This window comes from Manis pentadactyla, chromosome Y (assembly GCF_030020395.1).
Source record: "Manis pentadactyla isolate mManPen7 chromosome Y, mManPen7.hap1, whole genome shotgun sequence".
Lineage (NCBI taxonomy): Eukaryota > Metazoa > Chordata > Mammalia > Pholidota > Manidae > Manis > Manis pentadactyla.
The window spans coordinates 22,699,091-22,711,292 of NC_080039.1; the positions used below are offsets into that span (position 1 = coordinate 22,699,091).

General features: G+C 36.8%; 1 protein-coding gene across 1 annotated transcript in view; it reads left to right on the top strand.

The window, feature by feature from the left end:
• Window positions 1-12,202, top strand: part of LOC130682069 (probable ubiquitin carboxyl-terminal hydrolase FAF-X) — a 166,434-nt gene that overhangs the window by 65,131 nt on the left and 89,101 nt on the right. Inside the window, 2 exon segments of the mRNA XM_057496199.1 lie at window positions 8,178-8,308; window positions 8,528-8,806. Of these exon segments, the coding sequence (XP_057352182.1) occupies window positions 8,178-8,308; window positions 8,528-8,806 (410 nt within the window).

Sequence of the window (12,202 nt, forward strand, 5' to 3'; positions counted from 1 at the left end):
TATGAATGGATAATTGAGTAGCATTGATTATATGCACAATATTCGACAGTTATATTATGATCACCACTGTTTCTAGTGCCTTTTTTTTTTAACTTACAACATCTCCAATGCTCTCAACTCTGTAATTTTTTCTTGCCAAAAGACTAATACTTTTAAAGAAGTTTATTTTCTGTGTACATATTTCTTCAACTGCTGCAATCGGCCATACTTGATGTCCTTATTAAAGTTAAGTGGCTTTTATTTTTTATCTACCAAATGAACAGATTTCCCTACTCCAGCTCTGGAATCAGCCATTTTTTTGAAACCCAGTTACTACTAGTGTTAAATGATCTGTAGAAGCTAAGTCGTGGGTGCTAAGTGTTCATTGCGTTAACATATATGTTGCTGCTCGCATCTCCTCACAGTAAACAGAAGTAGGAATTACATATATGTATATATACATATGCTCATTTTCTCACCTGCTGTATGAAAGTCTGTGTATCTATCTACACAAAAATGATGCGATCACACCAATGCTCCTAAGTACAGTCCAATACTTGAGTCTACTTTTGTTTTCTCTCTTTTTATATTTGAAACTTAACTTCTGGCAGTGACAAACCTCATTCCATCTTATCCTTTCATAGGTATTCTTACTTGATTAATCCTATAATTAATCTTACCTCTCTATTAGCATTCTTCTCCATATTCTCTCACAGAGCCTGACCTGCATCACTTCTTAAGGTTGTCCTTCCACATAAAACAATTGTTTTTAATTTATTTTGATATCATTAATGTACAATTACATGAACAATATTATGATTACTAGACTCCCCCTATTATCATATCCCCCCATATGCCCATTACAGTCACAGTCCGTCAGCGTACTAAGATGCTAAAGAATCATTACTTGTTTTCTCTGTATATACTACATTTCCCGTGTCCTACCCCCTGCTACATTATGTGTGCTAATCATGATGCCCCGTTTTCTTTCCCTCTTATCCCTCAATTCCCTCCCATCCTTCCCAGTCCCTTTCCTTTTGATAATTGTTAGTCCATTCTTGAGTTCTGTGAGTCTGCCGCTGTTTTGTTCCTTCCGTTTTCACTTTGTTCTTATACTCCACAGATGAGTGAAATCATTTGGTACTTGTCTTTCTCCATCTGACTTATTTCACTGAGTGTAATACCCTCTCACTCCATCCATGTCGTTGCAGATGGTACACTTTGTTTTCTTCTCATGGCTGAGGTACTCCATTGTGTATATGTACCACATCTTCTTTATCCATTCATCTACTGATGGACACTGACATTGCTTCCATTTCTTGGCTGTTGTAAATAGTGCTGTGATAAACGTAGTAGTGCATATGTCTTTCTCAAGCGGAGCTGTTGCAATCCTAGGGTAAATTCCTAGGAGTGGAATTCCTGGGTCAAATGGTATTTTTACTTTGAGTTTTTAAAGGAGCCTCTGTATTGCTTTCCACAATGGTTGAACTAGTTTACATTCCCACCAGCAGTGTAGGAGGGTTCGCCTTTCTCCACATCCTCGCCAACATTTGTTGTTGTTTGACTTTTGGATGTTGGCCATCGTAACTGGTGTGAGGTGATATCTCATTGTGGTTTTAATTTGCATTTCTCTGATGATTAGCGATGTGGAGCATCTTTTCACGTGCCTGTTGTCCAACTGAATTTCTTCTTTGGAGAAGTGTCTGTTCAGGTCGTCTGCCCATTTTTTAATTGGTTTGTTTGCTTTTTGTTTGTTGAGCTGTGTGAGCTCTTTATGTAATTTGGATATCAACCCTTTATCAGATATGTCATTTATGAATATATTCTCCCATACTGTAGGATGTCTTTGTGTTCTACTGATGGTGTCCTTTGCTCTACAGAAGCTTTTTAGTTTGGTATAGTCCCACTTTTTCATTTTTGCTTTTGTTTCCCTTGCCCAGGGAGAAATGTTCATGAAGCAGTTGCTCATGTTTATGTCCAATAGATTAGAGTTTTTTGGTTGCACGACTTACATTCAGGTCTTTGATGCATTTTGAGTTTACTTTTGTGTATGGGGTTAGACAGTATTCCAGTTTCATTCTCTTAAATGTACCTGTCCAGTTTTGCCAACACCAGCTGTTGAAGAGGCTGTCCTTTCCCCATGGTATACCCATGGTTCTTTTATCGTATTTTAATTGACCATATATGCTTGGGTTTATATCTGGACTCTGTATCCTGTTTCACTGGTCTATGGGTCTGTTCTTGCGCCAGTACCAAATTGTTTTGATTACAGTGGCTTTGTAGTAGAGCTCGAAGTCAGGAAGCGCAACTCCCCCTGCTTTATTCTTCCGTCTCAGGATTGCTTTGGCTATTCAGGGTCTTTTGTCATTCCAATTGAATTTTAGGACCATTTGCTCTAGTTCATTGAAGAATGCTGTAGGTACTTTGATAGGGATTGCAGTGAATCTGTTTATTGCTTTATGCAGGATGGCCATTTTGACAATATTAATTCTTCCTAGCCAAGAGCATGGAATGAATTTCCATTTATTACTGTCCTCTTTAATTTTTCTTAAGAGTGCCCCGTAGTTTGCAGGTATAGGTCTTTCACTTGCTTGGTTAGGTTTGTTCTTGGGTATTTTATTCTTTTTGATGCAATTGTGAATGGAATTGTTGTCCCGATTTCTCTTTCTGCTATTTCATCATTAGTGTACAGGAAAGAAACAGATTTCTGTGTATTAATTTTGTATCCTGCAACTTTGCTGAATTCAGATTTTAGATCTGGTTGTTTTGGAGTGGATTCTTCAGGGTTTCCTATGTACAGTATCATGTAGTCTGCAGACAGGGACAGTTTAACTTCTTCCTTTCCAATCTGGATGCCTTGTATTTCTTTGTATTGTCTGATTGCCATGGCTGGGACCTCCAAAACTATGTTGAATAAAAGTGGGGAGAGTGGGCGTCCTTGTCTTGTTCCCGATCTTAAAGGAAAAGCTGTGTGTCTGTCATATATGGCCTTCATTGTGTTGAGGCGCTTGCCCTCTGTACCCATTTTGTTGAGAGATTTTATCATGAATGAATGTTGAATTTTGTCGAATGCTTTTCCAGCGTCTATGGAGATGATCATGTGGTTCATGTGGTTTTTGTCCTTCTTTTTGTCGATGTAGTGGCTGATGATGGATTTTTGGATGCTGTACCATCCTTGCATCCCTGGGATGAATCCCACTTGATCATGGTAGATGATCCTTTTGATGTACTTTTGAATTCTTTTTGCTAATATTTTGTTGAGTATTTTTGCATGTGTGTTCATCAGGGATATTGGTCTGTAATTTTCTTTTTTTGTGGGGTCTTTGTCTGGTTTTGGTATTGGAGTGATGTTGGCTTCCTAAAATGAGTTTGGGAGTATTCCCTCCTCTTCTACTTTTTGGAGAACTTTAAGGAGGATGGGTGTTAGGTCTTCACTAAATGTTTGATAAAATTCAGTGGTGAAGTCATCTGGTCCAGGAGTTTTGTTCTTAGCTAGTTTTTTGGTTACCAGTTCAGTTTCTTTGTTGGTATTTGGTCTATTCAGATTTTCTGTTTCTTCCTTGGTCAGCCTTGGAAGGTTTTATTTTTCCAGAAAGTTGTCCATTTCTTCTATGTTATCCAGTTTGTACCATATAATTTTTCATAGTATTCTCTCATATTTCTTTGTATTTCTGTGTTATCCGTAGTGATTTTTCCTTTCTTATTTCTGATTCTGTTTATGTGTGGAGACTCTCTTTTTTTCTTGATAAGTCTGGCTAGGGTTTATCTTTTTTGTTTATTTTCTTGAAGAATCAGCCCCCCCTTTCATTGATTCTTTCAATTGTTTTATTCTTCTCAAATTTATTTATTTCTGCTTTAATCTTTATTATGTCCCTTCTTCTACTGACTTTGGGCCTCATTTGTTCTTCCTTTTCTAGTTTGATTAATTGTTAGTTTAGAGTGTTCATTTGGGATTGTCCTTCTTTCCTGAGGTTGGCCTGTATTGCAATATATTTCCCTCTTAGCGTTGCCTTTGCTGCGTCCAACAGATTTTGTGTTATTGAATTATGGGTGTCATTTGTCTCTGTATATTGCTTGATCTCTTGTTTTTATTTGGTCACTGATCCATTGATTGATTAGGAGCATGTTATTAAGCCTCCATGTGTTTGTGGGCTTTTTCGTTTTCTTTCTGTAATTTATTTCTAGTTTCATACCTTTGTGATCTGAGAAGCTGGTTGGTACAATTTCAGTGTTTTGGAATTTATTGAGGTTCTTCTTGTGGCCTAGTGTATGATCTGTTCTTGAAAATGTTCCATGTGCAGTTGAGAAGAAAGTGTATCCTGTTGCTTTTGGATTCCTTCCACATAAAATTTAAGCAAAGCACTACTAAAAACAATAATTCGTGTCTTTTAGAGATAACCTGGACTGCCCACTCAGTAATCTCAATGTACTGTATATGTACTCTTTTGATATGTATTAAACATTTCGAAATGGTAAAAGAGGAATAAATACCATAGAGGTAAGGCCACTGAATGAAAGTGGAAATCTGAAAAAAGGGGGACATAGAAGGAAGTGTGGGTCAAGAGCAATACAAAGATGGGAATAATTTTCTTATGGTAGAGCTGAAAGAGCTTGAACAAGTGTAGCTGTCAAGCTAATGCCTTTTTTTTCTTCTTATTTGAATGTTACTTACGTGTCACTGTTCTGGCTCCCCTTCTTCAGGGAACTCTTATCTGAACAAGCTAAACTTCTGTATTATACTGTCATTATTCCCCTGTTTGCCAATTGAATATGACCTAATTAGTGTTCAGAAGTGTGTTTGTGTACGACAGGCTGTATTACTTGTTTTCTGCTATTATTGATAGGTTTCCTGTTTTGTTCTCTTCCCTACGTGGCCACTTGTTTCCACTGAAATAATTTTTCATTATTACAAAGCCAACTTTTTATATTGTACTAAATTTAAAGCTACATAACATAATACACCTCATTTTGTGTTTCCAGAGAACAAGGATATTCTTTTATGTATCCATAGAAGACTTTATGTAGATCAGAATGTCTAACATCTTTGATACTTTTGAAAACTAACCAGTTGTTTTTTGTACATTCTGTCGAATTGGGCTTTGTATTCTTTCTTGTTATCATGTCATTTAAAAAATATTTTGGTACAATTCACTTTAACAAAAACTTTACTGTCTTAATGTGTTATTTTTTATTAAGTGTATTTCTATTGTGCAGGAAACCTCCAAAACTTTTCCCGCTTAAAAAACTGGAACTCTATACCCATTAAACAACAATTCTCCATTTATCCTCTTCTCCTAGCTCCTAGCAACCAGTATTCCACTTAATTAATGAGGTTTTAACTTCTCTGGATACCTTATATAAGTGGTCTCATACAGTCTCTCTTTTTATGTGACTAGTGGCTTGTTCATTTCGCCTGATGTCCTTAAAATTCATCCATGTGTAAAGTATGGCCGATTTGATTTCCTTTCTTTTTAAGGCTGAGTCTATTCCACTGTAGGCTTGTAATTTCGGGCTAGCTCCCTGTGCACTAGGGGAAACTTCAAACCGTTCAGGGGAGGGCTCTTGACTTTGAACGGGAAAGAACTCTTGAGCAGGTCAGACAAGTGTAGGTAAGGAAGGAATTCATTAAAACGAGAGCAGCAGCCACACAGGCAGCAGAGAGAAGGAAGAGCAGAGGGAGGACAGGGAAGTTCACTGAACTCCTCTTCCGTTCATGGAAAATCTTTTGCTAACTCCTAAAGCCAGGGTCACCTGGTATCTGGTGTGATCCTGAATCCATATGGCACGAGAACTAAGTCCCTACCACCCCAGGATTTTGGGGAGGCACAGAGCACTGGATGTAGTGAGATTATGTTCTGATAACTTACAAAAGGCAATCAGGAGATTTTCAGGCAGGCTGCTAAAGAGCATGATCATACAGCTGCAGCCCTGTCCCGGTCACTCAGGTGGCAAGTACCTGCAAGTCAAAATCAGAGATCTCAGTAGTCCCTCCCTACTTGTTTGAAGTAAAAAAAAAGGAGCATGAAGACTTGTACTGAAGTCCAGAAAATAGGATGTGAAATGGCGAAGTGGCAAGAACACTTCTACTGGAAAAGTGAAGAGACAAAACACAGTTAGGTTGAGCAGTAAGAAGTCTTTATTTCAGGCAAAAGTACACACTTGAAGAAAGGGGAGTGCAGGCAACCCCAAAGAGGAGATGCACTTTAAGGCTTAGAATTCGGATTTTTAAGGGTTTCAGGAGTGGGGCAATAGACTATGGGTGGTGGAGGTGCAGGCTTGACAAGTGGTCTCATGAATGTCTGTCTATTGTGGGAGACATTATGTTGTCTGTAGAATGTCCTCTAGATATTCTGTCAGATAAACTTAAAACACAAGGAATTTATTGATCCTGTTCTTCTCTACAATAGTGGTTATTCTCAAGCAGTGGGGACATGTCATTTAGGAGTGCTTGCCTTGCCTTAAAATAGTCTGTTACTGTCTGATTGCCATAAAGTATGTTAGTAATCTAACCCCTTTTACTGACTGGTGTTTAAAATAGAATGAATCAGCCTCAGATGTACTCTCTCTTGTTCTTACTGTACTTTTTATATATCAGTATTTACCTTTATTATTGAGTCCCCCACCATACCCCATTGCAGTCACTGTCCATCAGTGTAGTAAGACTTGCAAAATATATACATTTTTAGGTATAGGCAAAAACAATTAATCATAATGCTAGTCCCATGTCCCTACCCTACCTCAGCAACAAATTTTTGTTGATCAGTTCATCTGTCAGCATATGCCTAATGTTCCCCTGTTTAGGCTATTATTAATAATGCTGGTATGGACAATTTTGCACAAGTTTTGGTCTGGACATATACTTGCACTTTTCTTGGATGTAGACTTGGGAGAGAAATTGCTGGTCAATAGCAGTAATCTTGTGTGTGACATCAGGGAAGTGCCAAATTGTACTTAAAAGTGGGTGCCCCATTTTTCTGTTCTCTCAAGTAAGATACAGGGGTCCTAATTCGTATCACCAGTTTTCACCAATACCTGTCACTGTTTTTAATATCATCATCTCATCATAGTTGTGTTTTTAAGTGGCCTCTCGTTATGGCTTTGATCTGTCCCTGTTGGCTAATGATGCTGAGTATTTTTTCATGTGCTTATGAGCCATATGTGTGTCTTGGAGCAGTATCTAGTCACAGCCTTTGCTTGTATTTTTAATTAGATTATCTGTTTTACTCCATTGTAAATGTTCTTGATACATTCAGATACAAGTCCTCTTTGATTTACAAATACTTCTTCCCATTCTGGGCGTTCTGTTTTCATTCTCCAAGTAGTATCCTCTGATGCACAAAAGACTTAGTTTTGACATAGTCCCTCTTACTTATTTTTCCTCTTGTTACTTGCACTTTGGGCATTGTATGTAAGCAGTAATCTCTAATACAGAATCATTTGTTTTTCCAAGAGGGGATTATCTTTTTATTGTGTCTTCTGATTATGTGTTTGTGGGTTTTTCTATGCCCAATTGTCTCTGTAATATGAAAGGAAATACAAGCTTTTCCTAACTTCTAGGTATACTTTAGGAAACAGTCTCTTACGCTGTTTTGTTTTTAAGTTACATCTTCTCTTGAAAGTTATTTAATTTTATTTCATTAAAGGATCAACAGTTCAAGGATAATGTTACCATAAGAGGCAAATCATTGAGACCTTGGTGGGAGGAGCTTGTGTTATTTGAGTTTCAAAAACGAATTCCTCTTCAGTGTGGGGTTTTTGTTTTCTTTTTCTTTTTCCAGTAGATGAAGCACGTGTTGATTTGAGGTCTCTAGATAGGAAACTGTTGCCTTTGTATTTTGGTTGGTGATTAAAGAGCCCTAGTTGATCATTCGGGAGTCCAGTACTGGTTGTCTTGTAACATTTGATCTCAGAAATGATATTTATTGATGTTCCATATTCAAAATAAACTCTTGAATGTATCAAATGTGAGATGTTAAGAACATATGTATTGCCTTACTACACTGATGGACAGTGACTGCAATGGGGTATGGCGGGGGACTCAGTAATAAAGGTAAATGTAAAAACCACATTGTTTTTCTTGTGGAACCTTCATAAGAGTGCATAATAATGACACCTTAATGAAGAGTTAATTAAATTGTTTTTAAAAGAACATTATATATTGTATTTTACTCTGGGCTGTGTCTGGTTTTTTTTGACAGATAGCATAACAATAGGAAAATTAAGAACTGTTTGTTTGGACCATGCAAAACTTGGAGAAAATATCCTTGAACCGTCTCTTGATTAACTTTTCTGTGGTCCTTCTGCCTCCAGAGTGCTATACCTAACAGAGGTTGGTGTTTTTCCTATTCAAAACTATAATTTCTACATCATACAGTGATATGAAGAACATATGTAAGATTTTGAAATAATTTGAATTAGTTAATTGTTTCAAATTATTATGTGAAACAGTGAAGAATTTCTTAGTTTCCATAAAGGAAATGGAAGTTATAGATTCATTTTTTATTACCCTTTAATGCAGTTTTCATCCCACGCCCCCTTTTCTTTCTAGGTAGTTTATGTCCTGTTAATGCCTGCTGGTGCATCTTTGGCAGATGATTCCCCTGACTTTCAGTTTCACTTCTTGAAAAGTGGTGGCTTATCCCTTGTACTGAGTATGCTAACAAGTAATAACTTCCTGCCAAATACAGATACGGAAACTCGGAGAGGTGCTTACTTCAATAGTCTTAAAATAGCTAAACTGTTGTTAACTGCCATTGGCAGTGGCCATGTTCGAGCTATAGCAGAAGCATGTCAGCCAGCTGCAGATGGTGCAGATACCATAAAAACGGTACATTTTTAAAATCTTTAAAACGAGTTGTGTTTAATACTTAATTTTTTAAAATTTAACTTCTCAGTGGCTCTTTAGAGAATGCAAATTTAAGTCAATATGTTGTTATATTTGTACTGAAATGTATAGGTATTCTTTAAGGATTATATTAATCTCAGAGGACGCCTCATCCCTTTACATCCTTTTTGAGCTTCAGTTGTTTGCCTCATAAAAACTGTAGCTGAATATTTTAATTCATACCTGAAAGATATTTAAAAAACAGTAATGGTAACAGAAATATTTAATCAGCATGTTGCCCATCTCTCCTCTGCCGTGACTAACATAACCACCACAACTAACAAAGACTCTTGGACATGCATCAAGGTATCATCCTTGATGCATGTCATTGAATTTTCTTAAGATATGCTGAGATTTAATGCGTGGATAGAATGTAGCGTCCAGTTCGCACTAACTTTTGAGTTCTTTTATTTACATTACAAGTGAAAGTTTTATTAAATTACCGGCTGAAGGTAAAATGGTTTGGGGTGAATAATTTTAGAAATGAGCTTGATTCTTAGGGAAATTTGAATAATGGCTACACCTATGATATTTAGAATTTTCATTATTTTATGTAGGATTATAGTGTTGTAGATTTTGTTTCAAAGAAAGAATCATGCTAAGGCATTTCAAATAAAATAAACTGCCTGGATTTTCTGAAATAATTCTGGGGAGGTAGGCACAGTTAATGTGTATTGATACAGTGAAACAAGTTGGCCTTTTACTGATAATTATTGAAACAAAGTAATGTGTACTTAATGGTTATTCGCACAGTTAACCTTTGAAGAATACAGGGGTTTAGGAGCACTGATACCCCTGCCAGCCCAACACAGTCAAAAATCTGTGTGTAACTTTTGATCCACCAAAAACTTGACTAATAGCCTACTGTTGACTTCCTATTTTGTAAGTCAAAATTAAAATCTAAAAAAATTTTAAAAAGTGTAAATCTGAAGAGGTAAAATAATTTGGTCCAAATAAGAAAAATGACCTCAGAATAGCTCAGTGAGTAAACAGACTGCACCTATTCTTTCTGCTCTTCTAACTTTTTTTTCGGTCTACTTATTCTAGCAATAATTAAGAGTCATGTTAAACATTTCCAACTGTAAAATGGAAGAACACCAGTCCTGAACAGTTGTGAGAGGACTAGAATGGCTTAGCCTATCTGTTACCAACAAGATCATCCACATGGTGCTAAAGACCTATAGTGTGCAGTAAGATAGGAAAAAATGGGGCAGAGATGGTGATTAAAAGGAGGCATAAGGGAGTTTTCTGGAGAACTAGCCTCTTTCTTTATTTGGGTGGTGGTTATATAGGTGTGTTCAGTTTACGAACACTCATAATAAATCTGTACTTCTTACATACATATATTCATGAATAAATAGTTAAAGGATGGAAGAACAGATTAGAAAAATTTTTCCATCTGTAATTGTGGGTTTGTCTATTTTTCCCTTTAGATTTGTCAAATTTCTTTTCATGTATTTTTCAAGTATTGTTTGGTACATCTACATTTATGATTGTTATGTCTTTGTGACAAATTATTTCAACTTGGTGTTCCTTTTTATTTTTTGTAATATTTTTTGTTCTTAAATCTACATAATATGATCTTTTTGTTTTTAATTAAAGCATCAATGATACACAATCTTGTGATGGTTTCAAATTCACAATACATTGCTTCAACATTCACCTATACTATCAGTCCTCACCACCTCCAGTGTGGTCACTGTTCGTCATTGAACTCAGATATTACAGAGTCATTACATCATTACCTGTGTTCTCCATAAGTACTACCGTCCCATGACCAACATGGATCGTGATTGCATTATTGTGCCCCTTAGTCCCCTTCTCTCACCCCCCGCACCCATCCCAGCCCTCCCTTTTGGTAACCACAACTCCCTTCATGGTGTCTATGGTCTAGTGCTGTTCTGTTCCTTCTCTTTTGCTTCCTGCTTATGCTCCACAAATGAGTGAAATAATTTGGTACTTGTCTTTCTCCATCTGGCTTATTTCACTGAGCGTAATACCCTCTAGCTCCATCCGTGTTGTTGCAAATGGTAGGATTTGTTTTCTTCTTATGGCTGAATAGTAATCCATTGTGGATTTGTACCACATCTTCTTTATCCATTCATGTACTGAAGGACACTTAGGTTGCTTCCATATATGGGCTATTGTATACAGTGCAGCAATAAGCATAGGGTTGCATACGTCTTTTTGAATCAGTGGTTTTGATTACTTAAGGTAAATTCCTAGAAGTAGAATTACTGAGTAAAATGGTATCTCTGTTTTAGTTTTTTGAGAAATCTGCATATTACTTTTCACAGTGGTTGAACCAATTTCCATTCCCATGAACAGTGTCAGAAGGCTCCCCTTTCTCCACGTCCTTGCCAGCATTTGTTGTTTCTTGGATAGCATTGTCTGTTGGATAGTGGCTTTCCTAAGTGGTGTGATGTGGTAACTCATTGTGGTTTTATTTTTCATTTCCCTGATGATTAGCAATGTGGAGCATCCTTACATGTGCTTATTGGCCATCTGTATTTCTTTGGAGAAGTATCTGTTCAGATGCTTCACCCAATTTTTCCATCGGGTTGTATGTTATGGAGTGTTAAGGCATGTGAAGTCTTTACGTAGTTTGGATATTAACTCCTTATCAGATGAATCATTTAGAAATACATTCTTCCATACTGCAGGATGCCATATTGTTCTGCTGATGGTGTTGTTTGCTGTACAGAAGCTTTTCAGTTTGTCGTAGTCCCAGTTGTTCATTTTTTATTTTGTTCCCTCACCAAGGAGATGTGTTCAGGTAAAGGTTGCTCATGTTTATGTTCAAGAGATTCTCACCTATGTTTCTTTCTGAGAGTTTTATAGCATCATGACTTACATTCAGGTCTTTGATCCACTTTGAGTTTTACTTTTGTGTATAATGTTAGACAATCATCCAGTTCATTCTCTTACATATAGCTGTCCTGTTTTGCCAACACAAGAGGCTGACTTTTCCCCATTGTATATTCATGGCTCCTTTAACATAATTTATAATTGACCATATGTGTGTGGGTTTACTTCTGAGCTCTCTATTCCTTTCCATTCATCTATGGGTCTGTTCTTGTGCCATTACCAAACTGTTTTGATTACTGTGGCTTTGTAGTAGAGCTTGAAATTAGAGAGTGTATTCCCTCCCAGCTTTGTTCTTCCTTCTCAGGATTGTTTTGGCTGTTCAAGGTCTTTTGTGGTTTCACACTTAATTTTATGATTATTCTGTCTAAATCTTGAAAAATGCCATTGGTATTTTCATAGGTATTGCATTGGATCTGTAAATTACTTTGGGCAAGATGGCCATTTTGACGATATTAATTCTTCCTGTCCATG